General features: G+C 36.5%; 1 protein-coding gene across 7 annotated transcripts in view; it reads left to right on the top strand.

Annotated features, from left to right (window-relative positions):
• Nucleotides 1–20,390, top strand: part of LOC107002582 — a 45,523-nt gene extending 25,133 nt beyond the window's left edge. For 2 of the 7 annotated variants that reach the window (XM_027912352.1, XM_027912353.1), the window contains exons 17-20: nt 8,898–9,017; nt 12,918–13,006; nt 13,951–13,996; nt 16,444–16,646. In XM_027912352.1, coding sequence (XP_027768153.1) covers nt 8,898–9,017; nt 12,918–13,006; nt 13,951–13,996; nt 16,444–16,545 — 357 coding nt within the window. In that variant the 3' untranslated portion in view covers nt 16,546–16,646. Of the gene's footprint in view, nt 1–8,897; nt 9,018–12,917; nt 13,007–13,950; nt 14,031–16,443; nt 16,664–20,037 lie in introns of those variants that run through there. The other 5 variants (XM_027912354.1, XM_027912355.1, XM_027912357.1 and 2 more) reach the window with 5 other exon arrangements.
• Nucleotides 20,391–21,657: the final 1,267 nt, after the last annotated feature.

Genomic DNA, 21,657 nt, shown 5'->3' with positions numbered 1-21,657 from the left:
CAAGCTGATCATTTGACTTCAAAATTTTGTAACTATATCTCCTGAGAGTATCTTTTCTCTGACAAAGTGACAGTCAATCTCAATGTGCTTAGTCTTTTCATGAAACACTGGATTTGATGCAATATGAAGAGCCGCTTGATTATCACACACAAGTTCCATCTGATCAATTTTGCCAAATTTTAGTTCTCCCAGTAACTGTTTGAGCCAAACTCACAAGTTGCTGTCGCCATTGCTTGATGTTCTGATTCTGCACTAGATTGAGCAACCACATTTTGTTTCATACTCTTCCACGACATAAATGACCTCCAACTTAAACACAATATCCGGCTGTCGAACGTCTTTCAGAGGTTGATCCTACCCAATCAGCGTTTGTATATCCAGTGATATGCTCATAACCTTGATCCTCAAAGAGTAGTCGTTTGCCGGGGGCTGACTTTATATATCGAAGAATACGAACAACTGCTTCCCAATGACTATCACAAGGGGAAGTCATAAACTGACTTACAACACTCACGGGAAAAGAGATGTCAGGCCTAGTCACTGTGAGATAATTCAATTTTTCAACAAGTCGTCTATACCTTTCAGGATTACTAAGTTGCTCCCTCTGTCCGGGAAGAAATTTAACATTCGGATCCATCGGAGTGTCAATAGGTCTATATCCCATCATTCTTGTCTCCTCAAGAATGTCTAAGGCATACTTGCGTTAAGAGATAACAATGCCTGATCTAGACTGAGCAACCTCAATACCTAGAAAATACTTCAATCTGCCAAGGTCTTTAGTTTGTAAGTGCTTAAAAAGATGTTGCTTTGAATCGGTGATACCATCTTGATCATTATCGTTGATAACATTATTATCAACATAAACAACCAAATAGTACATCGACCTGGTGCAGAATGTCGATAAAACACAGAGTGATCAGCTCCACTACGAGTCATGCCAAACTCCTGAATTACTGTGCTGAACTTCCCAAACCAAGCTCGAGGAGACTGTTTCAGACCATAGAGTGACCACACAATTGACATACAAGGCTACTAGACTCCCCCTGAGCAACAAAACCAGGTTGTTGCTCCATAAAGACTTCTTCATCAAGATCACCATGCAGAAAAGCATTCTTTATGTCCAACTGATAAAGAGGCCAATGATGAACGACAACCATAGATAGAAAAAGACGAAGATATGCTATTTTAGCCACAGGAGAGAAAGTGTCACTATAATCTAGCCCAAATATCTTAGTATACCCTTTGGCGACAAGGCGAGCCTTAAGTCGATCAACCTGACCATCTAGACCGATTTTGACTGCATAAACCCAACGACAACCAACAGTAGATTTACCTGCAGGAAGGGAGACAAGCTCCCAAGTACCACTATTATGTAAAGCAGACATCTCATCAACCATAGCCTGCCTCCATCCAGAATGAGAAAGTGTTTCACCTGTAGTCTTAGGAATGGAAACAGAGGACAAAGACGACACAAAGGCATAATGGGGTGATGATAGACGATGATAACTTAAGAAGGTATAATGCGGGTTAGTATTTCGAGTAGATCGTATACCTTTTTGAAGTGCAAGCGGTGGGTTAGGTAGAGGCAACTCCGCAGTAAGAGCAGGGTCTGGCGAATGACATGAATCATCTGGGACTAGGGTTGGACGTGGACGGCGATGATAAGTTAGTAGTGGTGGCACTGCAACTGGAGATGTAGACGTAATTGTAGATCCCTCAAAGGTTGGCACAGGTAAAACCTGAGGTATGGGTAAAGACCATAGAGACGTCAGTATGATCAGAAGATGTATCGTAAGGCTGAGACTCAAAAACTGTAACATCAGCGGACATAACGTATCGATGAAGATCATGTGAATAACAACGATACCCTTTTTGAACTCTAGAGTAACCAAGAAAGACACATTTGAGGGCACGAGGAGCTAATTTATCTTTCCCTGGGGCTAAATTATGAACAAATCATGTGCTCCCAAAGACACGAGGGGGAATAGGATAGAGATGTGACTGAGGAAACAGTATGAAATGTGGAACTTCATTCTGAATAGACGAAGAGGGCATCCTGTTAATTAAATAACAAGCTGAAAGGACTGCATCGCCCTAAAAGTGCAGCGGATCATGGGATTCAATGAGGAAAGTGCGAGCAGTCTTTATGAGATGCCTATTCTTTCTTTCTGCAACACTATTTTGTTGAGGAGTGTATGGACAAGATGTTTGGTGAATGATTCCGTGGTGAGACATAAATTGTTGAAATTGGGATGATAAGTATTCTAAGGCATTATCACTACGGGAAGTACGAATAGAAACACCAAACTGATTTTGTATTTCAGCAAAGAAACTTTTGAAAATAGAAAATAACTCAGAACGATCTTTCTTTAAAAAAACCAAAGTACATCTTGAATAATCATCAATGAAACAAACAAAACAACGAAATCCTAAGGTGGAACTGACTCTACTAGGACCCCAAATATCATAATGAACTAATGAAAAAATAAAGTACATCTTGAATAATCATCAATGAAACAAACAAAATAATGAAATCCTAAGGTGGAACTGACTCTACTAGGACCCCAAATATCAGAATGAACAAATGAAAAATATACTCTTAATGACCCTCAATACTACGAGAAAATTAAGCACGAGTGTGTTTCCCAAGTTGACACGACTCACAATCTAATGTAGATAAACAAAACAAACTAGGCACCATCTTTTGCAGTTTGGATAGACTCGGATGTCCATACGTTTGTGAATTAGATCTGGGGAATCTGTAACGGAGCATGCTGTCAGGGAATATGAAGAGGTAAGATAGTAAAGGCCTTGTGATTCATGTTCTGTTCCAATCATCTGTCCTGTACTGCAGTCCTGTATGAGAAAAAAATCATCGAAAAAAGTTATGCTACAATGTAGGGATTTCGTCAAACGACTAACAGATGCTAGATTAAAAGGAGAACCAGGAACATAAAAAATAGAGTCTAGGGTGACAGAAGATAGGGGTTTGGCTTTTCCAACCCCTTTTGGTTTTGTCTGGATCCCATTGGCTAAAGTAATAGCTGGAAGAGATTGCGAATAAACAATATCGGATAAAAATGATTTATTACTAGAAATATGATCAGAAGCCCCAGAGTTCACGACCAATGTTCCAACAGTACTAGATTGCGACACACAATCAAAATAATTACTCGTGACAGACACATCAGGTTGTGCAACTGAAACTATTTGTGGAGACGTTTGCTTATTTGCACGATACTGAAAGAACTCATATTCTATTTGAGCAATATGAGCATTATTGGATGGTTGATTAGGTTGAGCACCATATGCTACTGGTGGAGATGATTGTTTACTTGCGCGATTTCGAATGAACTCATTATATTCCTTTAGAACAAGAGGATCATAACTAGGTGGTGGACCATGCAAAATATGACGTATGTCACGAGTGTATGACAATGACTACACTTGGATCGAGGTTTTCCAAAACGTCCTCCGCCTCGCCGATTCTCCGTAGACTGATATGTACGCTTTTCAAAGGTTTGAGATGCGAGAATAGAGGAGTCAACAGTGGGTGATGAAACGACTCTGTGACTAGTAGGTGTCGCAAGATGAAGGAGGCGAGAGAATAATTCATCGATTGTAGAAACTGTAGGGCTAGCTAAAATCTGATCACGCACAGAATCATTATCAGGAGGAAGTCCAACAAGAGTAAGAACTAGAAACAATTTTTGTCTATGTTCTTGTTGTTTTTCCACATCCGTAGTTACTGGCATCAACGTGTTGAATTCCTCCTTGATTGCCTGTCCCTGTCCCAAGTAAGTAGACATATCGGATTCTTGTTTCTGTAAGTTGGTCAATTGAGATATCACATCATAGAATTGAGAGATGTCATTAGTGTATAAAGCACGTGCCTTTTCCCAAACTGTATAAGATGTTTGGAATGGGTGAAACAAGGGCATCAATTTGGAATCAATCGAACGCCATAGGAGACTACATAATTGAGCATCTACTTTCTCCCAATGTGCTTTGACTTTTGCATCTTCCTCACAAGTCTTAGCCTTTACATCTACCACATAAGTCTTGTTCGTTAAGTGATCGTGCACACCTTGACCCTTGCACCCCAATTCAACTGACGAAGCCCAAGATAAATAGTTTGAACTTCCCAATAGAAGTTCTGAAGTGATTATAGGGCTAGAATTTCCGATCCCTATATTTTTAGAACCAAACACATCACATCCAAAAGACATTATGCTAAATTTGTCTTGGGAACAACCAAAAAATCTTGATCATTGAGATCTGTATGTCGGAAAATTCAAATCTCGAAAAAAAATTGCCGGAAATAGCCTGAAAATAGCAGGAACCCTAATTCTGGCGATCAAATCTGGTCGGAATCAGAAAAAAATTACATAGTCAGCCTCGGAATGAAGAGGTGACTCAGATAGAAAAAAATTGTTGAAAAAACTGGTCGGAAAAAGTCACACGAGCCGGCGCATGGGTCTGACAGTTCGCCTTCGAAAATCCTATCGGCGGCGCGTGTAGCACTGGTATCTGGTGGGGATGACTGGGCTTTGCTCGTCGGGAAATTCCGCAGCTAGTGGTGGTGTCAATTTTATGAAAATAGTGACGGAAAATAATAATTATCCGGACAACAACTATGTTACCGGAAAATATTATTTTTTTTAATTATTTTTTCTCACAATTGCTCTGATACCATGTGAGAAATATTGGAGAAAATATTATTAAATTGCACATCTAAATTGTTACATGAAGACCTATTTATAGACACTACATTGGAGACCTTATCCAACTAGAATTCCTATTCTTATTCCTATTCTAATTCCTATTCTAAGTAAGAAATACTTATTCCTATTCTAACAGAAACCCCGTGATAGATAACTGACCATGTAAACTCATTTGGAGGACCAAGCTACCACCTAAGGTAGTTTCTCTTACCTGGACAACTCTATCTGAGGCATGTCTCACCCAAGACAACATAAAGAAAAGAAAAATCCAGTTCCCAAACAGATGCTATATGTGCAAAAAAGAGGCTGAAACCTCGAGACATCTTCTTCTTCATTGTGAGGTGGCCTCCAAATTATGGAGTATGCTTTTTTGTCTCTCTAGCATCAATTGGACCACAACCCTAACAGTTAAGGATGCATATGAGAGTTGGAGCCTATGGACAGTTGACAAAGCCATCAAGAAGATTTGGATTATGATACATGCTTGTATTTTTTGGTGTATTTGGTTGGAGAGGAACAAGAGATGGTTTGATGGAGAGTCAACTGCCTTAGGCATTTTGAAGACTAGGTGCATTGCAAATTTGTTTAGTTGGTCCAACTTGTATCCCGTTGTGTTAATGCAGAACAACTTCAGGATTTTACTAACTCATTAGTATTGGCTTAAATAGTTTGTATAGTTAGCCAGGGATTTTTTTGTAAGCTCAAATGCCATGTCTTGTAAATCTTGCATCTTCTTGATGCTGTTATTAATACCACTTATCTTATAAAAAAAATACACCCTTATAAAACACGTGGACATCATCATCCAAATAGCAAATTCTCCTAGTTATGTGAGCACAACAAAATTCTCCTCTAGATTCCAGTGCGAATGATACATTCTACTCCAAATTAAGTTCTATCAATAAAGTACTCCAGTGGGTATGACAAAGACAATACTCTCGTCTAGCTTTATTCTAGTAGTATTGGAGGACAATGAAGGGAGAGTTGAAGGAAACTATTGTAGTATTCCAAGAAACCAAGGAGATCGAGAAACCTTAATGGGTCCTTTATTACCATATACAGAATAAGGAAGGTCCGACAAACATTAAGGAATATATGATATAATCCCTAAAGTGTTGGCTGAGACAGTCTCCACTTCCCAAAACACGTTTGTGGAAGGAAGACACATTCTGGATGCGGATCTTGTGGCAAACAAAGTGGTGGATTCTCTAAAGAAGAAAGGTAAGTTTATGTAAGTTGGGTCTTAAGAAAATTTACGACCATGTAAATTGAGGGTTTCTTGATTTATTTATGATGAAGATGACTTTCCTGTTGGAGTCTTGGCCCGTGGCTCACAATTCAGGTTTTAAATCTTTGCTCCGGAATAGGATAAATACGCTTGGACAAGTGGAGTACATGGATCAATTGGTGCATTTCCATCGCTAGATTCTCTACTATGGTGAAATGGTAGTCCTTGCTGATACTTCAGTAGCTCGAGGTGGTTTGAACATTGAGGCCCACTATCTCCATGCTTTTTTATTTTGCTGATCGAAGTCTTGAGGAAAATGATGGACACGGTTGTTGAAGGTCTTTTACAGGTTCTGCTGCCTCATTAAGAGGGTGTAGTATCGATCACTTATCTTTTGTTTGAGATGACGCTTTGATATTCTGTGATGCGAAGGCTTCTCATCTGTCGTACTTGAAGCAGACTCTTGTGTGGTTCCAGATTAACTCTAGCATCAAGATTAACCTCATGAAATGTGAAAGTATATTGGTAGGCATAGTTGATAATATTCAAGAGCTTGTATTGGTGTTTAATTTTAAGGTAGGAACTTTACCTACAACCTATTTGGGTTTACCTTTGCATGCTTCAAACAAAGATCTTGTTGTGCGGAATCTAGACAGAGTTCAAAAGAGGCTAGTAGGGTTGTAAAAGAGGTATCTGTTGAATGGAGGGAAAGAAAGTGTTAATAAAAAGTACCCTGTTTAGCATACCTACCATTTCATGTCACTATTGTAGGTTCCTGATAGCGTGATATAAAGGTGGAAAGTCTTCCATGGAACTTTTTATGGGATGTTAGGGAGGGAAGAAGAAAGTTTCAGCTGGTAAATTGAAAAGTTGTTACTTCACCAAAGGAATGGGGTAGCAGTGTGTGGAGAACTATCAGAAACCAATGGCAAGACTTTTGGGAAAATGTGGATTATTGTGGGAGATGGGAAAAAAACTGATTTTTTAGATTGGGCTAAGTAATCTGAAGTCTATGTTTCCACTTCTTTATTCTATATGTTTCCAACAACATGACATGATCAACAAAATGCGGAGTCAACAAGGGTGGAATCTAATCTTTAGAAGAGCTCTAAATGACTGGGAAGTAGAGAAAATGCTTCAGATATTGGGAACTTTTGGTGGATGCATAGATTCTACTGTCAGGCTCAAGTGGAAACTAAACAGTATAGGGGCTTTCTTAGGAATAAGTATACTGGTAGTTGAATCAAAGAGGTCTTGTGAATTGGCCTTGGAAACAAGTCTTGAAAGTAAATATCCCTATGAAGGTGTCATTCTTTGTCTGGTTAGTGATTAGGAAAGCTTGCCTAACTCAAGATAAGCTACAAAGAAGAGCTCTTCAGATTTGTTCAAAATGCTTTTTGTGTGAACAGGAGGGTGAAAACAATGAACAGTTATTCCTACATTGCAGAACAACTTTAAATCTGCGGCACATGTTCTTTTGTATTTTGGGAATAACTTGGGTAATACCTGGTTCTACTTTGGTATTGTTGAACAATTGGTGGAGTATTGGGAATAGAGGTGGGGAGGCGGATTGTTGGAAGATCATTCCTGCTTGCATTTGCTGGACAGTGTGGAAGGAAAGGAATGGTAGACATTTTGAAGGCACTAGCAGAGTAGCAGTTCTATCGAGAAAATTAGGATGAATTGTCTTAGCTTGTTCTTTTTTAGTATAAACATAATATGTGGGGGGAAGAGGAGAGTTAGTATATTAAATTGTCAATATATGATTGTATAGGGTTTTGGGCAGGGGTTTAAGTACCTTTTCGATGCATGTAAATTCTCCAACTTTGCACCATTTTCTAGGGTGGTTAAGGTTTTATTGAATAGAATTGCTACTTGTCTAAAAAAAAGATTTCAGAGTTTTCAACAAAATTAGGGAAGTGAATTTTGGAGGCTTTGGGTGGAGGAGAATGCTCTGTGGAAGGGAGTTATAGCAGAGGAATATGATATCTTGGAGGGAATGGAGGATCAGTACCATTATAGCCCCGTACAGATGTGGTTTATAGAGGAGTATTAGATGCAGTGAGAAGACTTAAGGGGATATATTTACTTTAGTTTTGACTTTGAGGATGATAGATGGATTTGTTTTAGGGGACACATATGATGTGGGAAGAGCAAGTTAAAAAAACTTTTCCCATTTATACAAAGTCGCATCACTCATCCAAAAGGAATTGATAGTCCAATTGGAGGTATCATTAAGGGGAAGTCCATTCGGGATTGGGAGATGGGAGAACTTCAGAGCCTGGTCGATAGTAGGGATGAATTGTTCACTATCAAACCCAATTGCCAAAGTTACTAGGGAGGGAGGAATCTTCTTTTTCTCATTGCTCTATTGGGTCTCCAGGGTGTCTAGGAAGGTGCATTTCTTTGTGTGGTTGGCAACTATGGGAGCGATTTTGGCCGTCGAAAATCTATGGAATCGGAGGATCACCTATATTAGTTGGTTCTTCATGGGCAGATGTTCAAGCGGAGATGTTAATCATATCCTATTGCATTGTAAAGTGGCTACTTAATTGTGGTTTCTGGCCCTTAACTGATTGGAGTATAATTGTAATGCCGGCACACTGAAGGAGGCGATTTTCAAAGTTGGGCTCTCAGATCGCAGAAGAGGAGTCCACGGGCGTGGATTGTTTCTCCATTAGCCATTATGTTGGTTACAGGGATATAGAAAAATGGAGATTTTTTAAGGGGTTGAATAAGATATCATAAAATTGCATAACATGTTTTGGACTTTTTTGATATACTTGAATTCATAAAATGTTTCGTTAGGATGGAATTCATGTATGTGTTGTTTAGTGTTTTATTTTGAGTCAACTATGTTATTATTTGCTTAGACATCTTGGTTGTCAATATGATGTGAGATTTCTCAGGAAAATCTCTTCTATTTCTTTGGTTTTTCTTAACAGGTCGACTCTTTTGAGAACTGGGAACCAGTGACTATATTTTTGCTGCGATCAAGCTTCCAAGTAAAGGTTCATAGAACACAAGCTGTTGTTATAGTGGAAAATTTTTCCAAAGAATTGTCGGTATGTGCTTACCTTTGATGGATTAATTACTTAAAATCAGGTTATTGATTAATAGAATTTAGTAATTGGTACTCATCTAGTATAGGTCTAGAGAAGCTGAGTTCATCATTTCATACAAATATATGATAATGTGAAGGTATGCAGCCATAGTCTTAAATACTATGGTCATTTGGTAGCGTTTAAAAAAAAATAATGCATGCATTAGCTTTATGTATTGTTAGTACTCGGTACTCTTTTTTGGCCTATGTATTAATTATACTCTATTGTGTATTGAGGTGTGTATTACTAATACCATGGATTTCCATGTATTAGTAATACAAAGGTTTTAACACATGAAGTAGATCGATTAATGACGTAACGCCCCTCAAATACCTCTCAAGGCATTTCTCATTCCAAAGCTAAAGAGAGTGGAGGGTGTTTTTGTAAATAAATATTTTCATACTAGTTATGCAATACATTTTTTTAATACACCATCGCAATGTACAAGAAATAATCTCAACATAACTAATGAAAGCATTACTAATGCATGCATTACTAATACACTCAAATCATCGTGATTCTTATACACCTTACCAGATGACCCCTAATTGAGATTATAAATATGGCTTCTAGAGAGATGCTCCTACTTTTCTCTAGAATCTAGGAAGAGGGAGATGTCTTTTTTGAAAGCTTTACCATGGACAACTTGGACCTAGGAGGAAGATGCCAGCACCAGAAAAGTAATATGGATGGAAATGCTCTGGCAGCCATGCTGTCAACCAGAAAAATCTCTGGGCAACATCGAAAAAGCCAGATGATGCCTTTTGTTCTATAAATCAGTAACTTTTGACTAGGTAATGGTCGGGGACTTGCAATATCTCCATGTTAACTTTTCTATGGGGGAAGGGGCTGATTTTCATAATTCAACCACTCTTTAGTTGATTTTGGGTTCAACTATTGGCTCTAATGATGTCCATGGAGTTGACGTAACACCGTTAGCCCTTCTTGAGGATGGCAGGAACTGGACTAGTTGGGTGCGAGAGAGATACTTCAAGTTCGGGGAATTTTTGGGCTGTGGTTTTGGAGGGAAATGAGGGTAGGGTTTTAGTGAGAAATAGATGAGAAAAATATTATTGAATTGTGTATCTAAATTGTTATATTGAGACCCTATTCGGAGACACTATATAAGAATTCTTTTCCAACTAGGATTCCTATTCCTACTCCTATTCTTATTCGTATTCCTATTTCTATTCTAAGTGGGAATGTATACACTAATTTCTATTCTAACACTCCCCCTCAAGCTGGTGCATACAAATCTATGTACCTAGCGTGTTACAGATGCAATTAATACGAGGATTTGTGAGGGACTTGGTGAAGATATCTGCAAATTGATCATTTGATTTCACAAATTTCGTAGCAATATCTCCTGAGAGTATCTTTTCTCTAACAAAGTGATAATTAATCTCAATGTGCTTAGTCCTTTCATGAAACACTGGATTTGATGCGATATGAAGAGTCTATTGATTATCACACACAAGTTCCATCTGATCAATTTTGCTTAGTTCTCCTAGCAATTGTTTGATCCAGACTAGCTCACAAGTTGTTGCCGCCATTGCTCGATATTTTGATTTGCAGATCGAGCAACAATATTTTGTTTCTTACTCTTCCATGACACCACATTATCTCCTACTAAAACACAATATCCGGATGTCGAACGTCTATCATAGGGTGATCCTGTCAATCAGCGTCTGTATATCCAATGACCTTGATCCTCAAAGAGTAGTCCTTTACCGGGAACTGACTTTGTATATCACTGAATACAAACAACTACTTCCTAATGACTATCACAAGGGGAAGTCATAAACTAACTAACAACACTCACACAGAAAGAGATGTCGAAATTACTTAAGTGGCTCCCCTTGTCCGGGGAGGAGTTTGGCTACCCTTGTCCGGGGAGGAGTTTAACATTCGGATCCATAGGAGTGTCAATAGGTCTATATTTCAACATTCCTGTCTCCTCAAGAATATCTAAGGCATACTTGCGTTGAGAAATAACAATACCTAATTTAGATTGAGCAACCTCAATACCTAAAAATACTTCAATCTGCCAAGTCTGGAATTGCAAAAAAGAAAATTTCCCTTTTTTTTTGCTTCCACACTATCCACAGAACACTCTCATTCATCATTGTAACATTGGTCTAACTCCTGCCACAAGGACATTATTTCATTATGATAAGTAGTGACTTCATTCTCACCCCCCTTAGCTTGCCATAGTTTAATTTTTAACTCAAAAATTTGAGAGGCATTTTGTACATTAGAATGTGTCTCCCTAAGTGCTTCCCACACATCCTTAGCCGTGGCAAAAAGAGAAAAGATTTAGCTATGACTGCTTTCATGGATTTTATTGACCAAGCAATCACGAATGAATTCTCAGATCTCCAGGAGTTCATCTTTGGGTCTCCAACTCCCGACTTTTTCGTCTCTTCGGTCAGATGCCCCAACTTTCCACGGCCATCGATTGCCAGTTTTACGGACTGTGTGCCCATTCCAGATAGTTCTTCCCATTAACTACTTTTTTTTTCCTTATCAAAAAAGAAGTTAACTGGAAGGGCATGTGAGAAGCATTGCCTCCTTGGGTCATGAGATTTTCTGCCGGAGCTTCCAGCGAAGAAAGTTAGAAAGATGCTCTCCATGAAAGGCTATTTTATCCCTATGATATTAGGGGAAAAAGTCCCGCTCTGATACCATCGAAGTTTAGGTACTGCAAAAGTATATTTTATTCGTTGTGTTTGTACAATATTTATAAGAACAAGCAAAGACCAAACAAACTAACCAATCCCTAATTCTTAGGAAATCCTTGAATCAAGGGATTCTAAACTATTTTCCTAGAATAATATATTTGAATCACATATTTAGAGCAGATTACAATCAATTCTGCCAGCTCATGGTGGAGCAGTTTATGACTAAATCTGCCAACTCATTCAACAAAACATCTAGAATTCTTTAATTAGCGTTGTTGGTTATATTTTATGGGTTAATTTTGCCTCATCTAAGTGAGATTTACAAATACTGTTGAAGTGATCACTGTCAGCTTTGGAAGACAAAATGGGCTTTTTCTTTCTCATAGGGAAAAAAAGGGACTGGCTCAAGATGTGAAGCTCTAGACTTGGTAGACTGTTGTCTTGGCATTTGACTTCCGGTTAGCTCACCGAATTTCCATTGGAAAGAAGCTACTGGTTGCATCCTGGATTTAATTCTCTTTCATACATCTTGAAAAAATGTAATAACACAATTAAGCTCAGGTTTAGTAATTGAATCATCGTATAAACTGCTGGGGCTCAATGATGTTGACTGTCGTACCAGTCCATTAGTTGGAGCGTTTAACCATTAGTTTATGATTTGTAGTTGTAGGGAGGAAGGAGATGTAACCAACGAGCTGTGTCGTGATATTCCATTAGTTGGAGCGATTAACACATTATATTATGATTTCTTGTTGTAGAGGATGTAACCAACTAATTGTGTTCTGTGGGACATTAACTAATAATTGATAAGTTCATATTGCTCATACTAAAAAGAGGAATGGAAAAATCTGTAGTAATAATAGTAGAAGCAAGCGTAATAAGCTCATTTATGGTGGTTGAGTCATATTGTTCTTGAATTTCCTAGTGAAAATCATATGAAGCAATAATTAGTAATTTAAAAATGTTTAAGACACCATTATTGATCAAAGGATGGGTAAGTTTCTCGTTCTTAGAGTAGGTGGGTGTGAGGGGGATCAATTCTTACAAATTGAAGCAAATATATTGAAACAGGCTTTACTGTTTGGTGGTAAAGTTCTTGAATCTACAGAGTGGAAATTTGTACTATTTACTTGATCTATTGTCAAACATTTGAGTGTAATTCAGAATATTCTATGTGCAGATCAAAATTCCAAGTGGGCTATCAACACAGTTTGTTATCACATGTTCTGATGGGTCTTCACATCCCTTCAGTACAAATAACGATATAAGGTACTAAACCTATTCCTTTTAACTTAGCATTTTTTTGGGGGTTGAAATCACATGAGATTAAAAATTGTCTATTGTCCTATAACAATGTAATCAGGCACAGGGCATATAACTTCTTATAAGTTTTTTGCTTAATAGGTTCAACTTAGTCACACAAAACGTAAGTTGTAAGAAAGCCATTGAAATGGTATTGAATCGTAAATTCTTGGTTTAGGAGAATTTCTAATTCAGGGGTAATATCCACATCAAAAACATATGTGCACTGATAGATTGTGTTGAAGAGATTAGGATTTTGTCATCTCATCTAAGTTACTTTTCTAAACGTGCTTTGGGATCACATAATATGTTAGGGAAAATGGCACCCCCTATATGTTCTGTATAATTTATCCCACATAATATGTAGGTAAAATGGCACCCCCTATATGTTCTGTATAATGTAAATGAATGAAAAAAATCCTCATATTCATACCGTATAATCATTTATTAATTATTCTGCAAGTGCTGTTCCAGATGTGGTTCTTTGCAATGATTGTTCCGGTTGTAAGTTGTTTGTCAGCGGCTATATGTATAATCCTACTGCACTTAACCTAATTGTTCCTTCTCTTATAATCTGTAGCTAGAGTATTAGAAACACCTAGGTTTCATCTTATATTTAGTAATTTCTTGATATTAAGTTGTGTACTCTATTTTTTATTTTTGGATAAGGTATATTGAGTTGTAAACTTCATGGAGAGGCAGTTTTTCATTTATCATTTTTTTTTTAAAAAAAAAGGCGGATTCAGCTGTTATCACTTTTGGTGCTGCGTTCTTGGGTTATTTTTTGTTACTTAAGAATTTTGTATGGGGAACATATTCCTTAGTTACTATATTACTGTTGAATCAGATTTTAATTCTCTTTGTTCTTTGATTATTGAAACTTAAATTGCTGCTTTCTTATTGCTCTGTAGAATGCGTGACTCTCTTGTGCTGACGATGAGAATTTTCCAGAGCAAGGTATTGTTTTCCTTACGATATTCTGAAATATGAGGTTTGAAACTTAAATTCTTTCTTTTTAATTAGCTATCTCATATGATTTGCTACTATTTCTCGATTTACTAATCATTTTTCACATCTATATTTGTATCGTACAACTTAAACTACGAAGCTTCCTCTATATTGATACTTAGCAAAATTCTAGGAAGTGTGGGAATTGGGCATCGAATCTTTGTTAACATGTTTGAGTCTTACTGTAGTCCGATGCTGACATCAATTTGACAGTTTTTAGCATAAATCTACTTAAGTCTAGAACCTTTGAAAATATAAACAGAATTGTCGTCCATGGAAACTTGTGTTGATTTTCTAGACTGCACTAAACTACTACCCTTTTTATTATTTGCTAAAGTTTTTTCTCTAATGTATACAAGTACAATTACACTTAAATCCCACACAAGTTGGTGTTTTCTATATGAATGCTAATGATCATGTTCTCCATATAAATTCATTTTAGACCAACTTGATACAAAATAAAGAAAAATCATATTAGAAGTTCTATATTGCTGATCGCCACAAAGTTCTGAGATAAGGTTAAAAGAACAACTAGAAAGCACAAGGACTTGAAGTGAATGTACTGACATGATAACCATTTCCTGAAGTAATTGGTATCACATGTATATATTTTTTCTAGTTGTGGCTTTCCGCTGCATGGATTCGAAGAAACTATAGGTCTTCCAAGATGACTTCCTTCATCTTATTTTAGGTCTACATCGTCTTCTTTTAATATCTTCACTCGCCATGGTATCATATTTATAGACAAGTGGAGAAGTTGTACATGACAAAATCATGTGAAGCAATCTTCTCTTGTTTATCTTCAACCTGTGCTATTTGCACCTTTTGACCAATATGGTCACTTTTTTTATCTTTTCGAATTTTGTGTCACGACCCGATCCCTCTAGTCATGATGGCACATAAACCCACTAGTAGGTGAGTTAACCCATACCTAGAACGACGAGTAGTGGGGTTCAAGGATAGAACTACATAACAAAGAACACTAATAATGAGAAAAGACGGAAACAGAAGAAAAACTAGATATCCTCCCATCCCAGATCTGGAAGTCAGAGTACAGAGCTGTCTAACAAAATAAATACAAGTCCCAAAAGTGGACCACAACAAGCTGTCTCAAAGGCAAAAGACAAGCTAACATATGAACAGAAGGAGGCAGACTGGTCCAGCATATCCACAAGCTACAAAAGAAGGCACGAACAATCACCGCTGGTAAATGGTAATAGGACATGCATCACGAAAAGATGTAGAGTGTAGCATAAGTACCAATACAAAGGTACTCAGTAGGCATCACAGGCCGACCAAGCAAGAAAGCTTGCCCCGCCTCGGGTGACTTTTGAAGAAACACTCTAACACCAACTGCAAATCTCAAAGGTTGTCACCTATGACCAACATAACTTTTGTGCTTGCTCTAAGTTGTTCGAAGTCTATCCTGAATCACCCTCACCCGCTCTTAAGCCTTCTGATTAAAGTTTGTACCATACGGTCTAGTCTTTGTAGAATCAAACCGACCAATTAGAGAGCGATAACGCCTACCATATAAAGCCTCAAATGAGGCCATCTAGATGCTAGAATGATAGTTGTTGTACGCAAACTTCGCAAAAGGAAAGAATTGGTCCAGCTGACCTCGAAACTCTAGGACACAAGCCCGCAACATGTCCTCAAGGACCTGGATAGTACGCTTCAACTGACCATTAGTCTACGGGTGAGAGTGTGCTAAAGTCAAGGCGAGTGCCCAACTCATCCTAGAAAAGTCGTCTAGAAGCTAGAAGTAAACTAAGCACCCTGATTTGATAAAATGGAAATCGGCACACCATGAAGACGAACCACCTCACGAATGTTGATACGGGCTTACCTCTCGACGCTAAATGAAGACTGGATAGGGAGGAAGTGTTTTATGTTGGCTATTTAAAGACCTTGAATGCTTGATAAAATTATTGAAATCAAAAGTCATTTCAACCCATTGAGAGATTTCAATCAATTCTTTTTGCTTCCCCATGATCTTACTGGATTTGTGAAATCTTCCAAAGAACTACCAAATTTTCAACGCGTAAGGACTACTCCTTTAACCTGCAAAGGCTATCTTTTTAACTAGTTAGGGCTACCCATTTTAACCTGTAGGGCTACCATTTTCAATTGGTATTCTTTTCTAGCACAAGGTTTTTTTAACCTAAAAAAAGGGCAAGCAGTAGTCTTTCTTTGAATGCCCAAAAAAGTTTCACGGACAAACTATAAGATTTGGTTAATGAAAATGAAATCATATTTTATAGCCTATATCTTATGTGTTGTTGTGGAAGAAAAATAGTTAACTATAATACTTTGAGAATCCTACAATTGTCCAAATAAAACCACTTTCTGAAGAATTTCTACACAACATAATGTCATGGAAGTTGTTTTTGAAGATCAAAATGAAAAGAAGAAAAAAGAAAGAGAGAAAGATCATCAATATCCAGAAAATATGCAAGTTCAATACTATTCAAGAGAAATTCAGCATCAATTGCTAGATCAAAAATTGAGGAGCAGTTTTAAAAATTGCAGTAACTAAAGCAAAGGAGGAGGGTTGAGATTCTCTTTAAGTTACTGTAATTGTTTTTATCAAAATCAGTTGTTTAGTTTAAGATAATTTAAATTTTGAATTTTAGTTAGGTTGTTTCAGTTGTTGAGATATTTTATATTGTTTTAAGTTTTAAATTATGCAAATTATGTGTTTTATGTTTGGCTATTTAAAGCCCCTAGATGCTAACTAAGTTTTTTGAAAACTGTTGAAAGTCATTTCAATCCATTGTGAGATATTTCAATCAATTCTTTTAGCTGTCCTATTTTTAAATAAACACCAGTACCTAACCCCAACCTTGTTGGGGTCTCAACGTTCCTCCCCTTTACCACCAGCAATAGTAGCTCTAGTCCTCACCATCTGCCGAAAGAATGTGCCACACCTCAGAAATAGCAAAGCACACGATAAGAAAGAATGAATAAAAAGGAAGTTTCCAAACAACCTTCATAGCCTCCCAAAGATAAGTACAAATGTCTCTGTATTGATCCTCGAGACTCTATTTAGACATGACTCATTTACACGTGAGACCTACAAACATGGGTTTTGATACCATTTGTCACGACCCAAAAATGGATGTGATTGCACTTGCCTTGTGCTGCCAAGTCAAGTTAGCCTAAACCCTGATTAAATAAATAAATTCAGAAATAAAGCAAAAGGAAATCTCAATATAACAAAACATGCGTATAACTTAATCAAACTAATAGTATTCCCAAAAAAACATGTTTGTCACGTGAACAAGTCACTAATGTATTGCAATAAAGGTGAAGAAAATGCAAGTCTTAAATGACATTGTTTGTTGAGTAGAATAAAATCAGCACTTGTAATCTGACACAAGTGTAGGAACAAGGAGTGAGTACTAGAACATGATACTGCAAGCAAACTACGAAACACCAGGTAAAGCAATATCGAATGCATGTACTCCTATCCAACCAAACCTCTGAAACTACAACCTACACATATATTTGCCCAACCTAATAGTTCACAATGCACGTAACCCATAGCCCAATAGCAACACTCCAATGGTACAAATCATTAACATCAACCTGAAGTTCATCAATCACAAGGTAACAAAAGGAGTACTCATAAGTTCAGAAATGATAAATGATGTGCAATGAAATGCCAAGTAAGTTGATGCAAGTCTTTCCTAACGATACATATTTGCTGAGGCTCAGACTGAAACCCATGTCGGATGCACACAACCCATATATCAGTCGGAACCATTTCCCCTTGCCATATAATTATCAGAATAGATCTCATCTCAACGTTCTAGACCAATGCAAAAGAGGCATGTTCACACAATTCATGAGAGTATGATGTCCATAGCAACACACAATTCATATCAACACAATCATGACACATTGTCTATAATGAGTCAATATCACCAATCAAATCATCAACAACACTACACACATCAATATATGTAATCAAATGGCCTTTTTATCACCCCTTTTATAATCATTAGGATCATTCAATATGAAAAAGTCAAACTCATAGCCAATTCCTATTATTCCCCAACACATAATAAGGAAATACAAGATTCTACATACTTAACAAAAGTTTAGAAGAACACTTGCCTCAATTTAGTCAAACAATCACTATGGCATTTGATCCTTTGCTCTTCATTGGGTCTCCAAATCAATAAAGTTTATTCAATAATGGAATCAAAATAAGAATTTGAATGCAACAACACCCATATCAATTACTTTGGAAAACCAGGTAAAATTGACCCAAAAACACGATTTTGAAAATGAGGGGTAAATACAAAATTTAATATAAAATTTTGTTAACCGAAACATTTGGAAACTACGGGTGAAAACCATTTCGAAAACGGAGTTGTATTCAACCAATGTTATGAAAGGCACTCACCTTTCGCCTTTGGCGACGAGGCGAGGCGAGGGATCATAATGCCTAATATTTGAGAAGACTGTTGCAGATAACTAGCATAACGCCTAAAATTTGAGACCTCTGAAAATTCAACCAAGATCTCTCTTACGCCTAAAATCATCCTCCGCATCCAATTGAACCGTCGAAAATCTGATCTGAGCATCCGAACTCCAAATGTTGACCAAAGTCAACTAAAGGACTAAAATCACATCAACTTCCAACTTAAGTCTATGAAAAAATCCAAATTTGAAATCGATTACTTCAAAACTGCAAAAATAACAATCTTTTACTCAAATTTGAAAATCAACTTCACAATCTGATCAGAAATGAGTCGGGGCAACTATCAGGATGGGGAAATGGTAATTGTTTTAGGGAACTTCCAAAAATTACCTTTCGGATCATTACATTTCAAGTAAAATATAAGTGTTCTCTCTCATCAATTTAAGCTTATAGATAGAATTGTTGCAAAATTCAACAAACTTTGATAAATTATGTCTAAAGCATGCACTGAATGTTTTAAGTGTGTTTTTTCTATTAGATTGTACTCTCCCAGTTCCGTTTTACTTGCCTCGTATGCATTTTGCATTCCTTTAAAAAAGTTATTAATTAACTTTTTGTTTTATTAAGTTACTCTTACTTCTTGCGTTTACTGTTACTTGTCACAGTTTTACTTGGCACACTCATTAAGAAAATATTTATGATATAGGTATTTTACCAAATAACCCCCCTATTAAATGACGTCTTAAAAAAATGATTTGGAAAATAAGTATCTAATGTTGAGTTAAAACATGGAAAAAAATTATTGTTTTTTCTTGATATGTCAAAAGTGACAAGTAAGAGTGAATGGAGGGAGTATTAACTATTTTTTGAAAATTAAATTTGACTACTAGTACTCCAATAAATTTGGGAAATAGTCACTTAAAGATAAGGGTAAAATTAGAAGTATAATTTGTTGTCTCTTGGTTTACTAAAATGGACAAGTAACAAGAAATTTTTTACTCCCCCTCTGTTCCTAATTACTTGTCCATTTTTTGTTTTTTACTTGTCCCATTTTGATAAACCAAGAAAGGACAAATTTTTTTTACCTATTATACCCTCATTAATTATTTTGAAAAAGGTAGAACTTCTTGAAAATCTTAAATTTTTAGTTCACCTACTTCATAATTAATACGGGTAACATGGTAAACTCACTATGTCAATTATTGTTTGCTTAATAGGTGTATCAATTGAAAAGTTGACAAATAATTAGGGACTGAAGGAGTAGTTAGCATAATGTACAAGTAAAGGGAAGGGAGGAAGTACTATATAAAAGCTTGTATACATAAAAAACATGAGTATTGACTGACCAAGATTTTATAGTGTGGTGATCATATTTTACTCTTATGATTCAGCTTGAAGTAATAAAATTTGATATATTGATTACTTTACCATAGAAAAGATGTCTGATATTTTTCTTACAATTTTATAGGTTAAGGTGAACCTAACTTTCTAAGTGACTTGTATATGGTGCTACAGATTCATGAAATTGATGCCTAAGTTGTACCCCACTTTTTTGCAGGCATTGGATGAGAAGAGAAAGGGAAAAATATAAATATAAACCTTTACTTTCTCTATAGGTGCATTATTTATGGCCATTGACATTCTCTTTAGTACGAACCAATAAAAAAGTTAACAATAAGCAGCAAGTTTTTGAGCAACTAGGAAGAAAGATACTCTGTTTTTTTTCCTTTCTAAATTTTGTAGTTGTAAACTTGTAACTCTATACGGTGCTTATCTTTGCACAATGTGTTGTATCATTGTATTATATTTGCCCCTTTGTCGTGAATTGTATCCGTTGTTGTACTTGTGAGAAATCAAAATCAGTGGCTGGTTGATTTTATTAATTAATTAAATCAATCATATCAAAATCAATAGTTGTGCTAATATCTTTTGTCAAAGTTACTAATGAATGTTTAATGTGAGGGCATTGTTGAATGAATACAACCATGTAGATTTGAAAATTTTCACCCATCATGAGCACTCAAGAGGCTCTATGCTATTGATTCCAAGAAAATATGATTATGTTGTTCTCTTTAGCCTGTATAAGTGGTCATCTGGTGAAAACAAACTAACTAATGCCTGAGTTGAAATTCTGGTATTTTTCCTTGTAATGATTTTATGATTAATAAAGGTTGGGAAGAGTTCCTGTAAAGCGTTTGTTCATTGTTTAAGTTTGCTGTCTTTAAGTCTTTCTATACTTGGTAAAAAACGTGAGTGAAATAGGCTGAGTGACACTATGCGGCAGAAAACAGATGGACAAACGGAAAGGATTAATCACTTGTTGAAAGAATATTTGAGGCACTACGTGACAGCCAGTCAACAGAACTGGGTTGCATTGTTAGATATTATGCAGTTTTGTTACAATCTGCACAAGTCGTCTGCAATAAAAATGAGCCCTTTTGAAATCGTTTTAGGCAAATAGGAGTGCAACATTCAAAGAGTACATACCATTTGATTAAACTAAACTTTTGTAGACAGACAGTTGTACTGGTGAATAAAGTCTCTGAATCTGTGGAGGTGGGGTGGTCTACCTACGCATGATTTGTTCACTTTGCATGTTGAAAAAAGTGACAAAGCATGTCTTAAGGTCGCTCGGGTTGACTTAAGATAATTTGAGTTGGGGTCAGTTTTAACACATTTAAGCGTTAATTCATTTTAAAAGAATCATCAATTGAATTCAATTTCTACCCATTTAAAAATCTTTATTTGCAATGATGTAATGTATGTTCATATATTGAAGATACGAATTACTATCTACTCTAAAACTTATCTATTTGAAATTCAATTGTGGCTATAAAATTTAAACAAAAATATATTAAATTATTGAAATTAAGCTTGTCCAGTTCGGCTGGTGAAGACGCAAATTCATTTTAAAGCTCATTTGAGCCCAAAATAAATTTGGGTGTGTCAAAACTCAACCTGATTTTGTATTTCAATCCATTTTAGTATCTTTAATTTCAATCCAATCATTTCATTTGACACCCCTAATATCGTGTCATATTTGTATTGCTTTGTTTCGCAAATGAAATGAGTTATTAATGTCATGGTTCCCCTAAGCATGGTGTAGAGCATTTGTGGAGTGAAAAAGAAAAGCATAAAAGAAATACTTGACTACTATGATCTAATATATATATATATA

Source organism: Solanum pennellii, chromosome 10 (assembly GCF_001406875.1).
Source record: "Solanum pennellii chromosome 10, SPENNV200".
NCBI classification, from domain to species: Eukaryota; Viridiplantae; Streptophyta; class Magnoliopsida; order Solanales; family Solanaceae; genus Solanum; species Solanum pennellii.
This window is presented reverse-complemented; position numbering and strand designations above follow the sequence as displayed.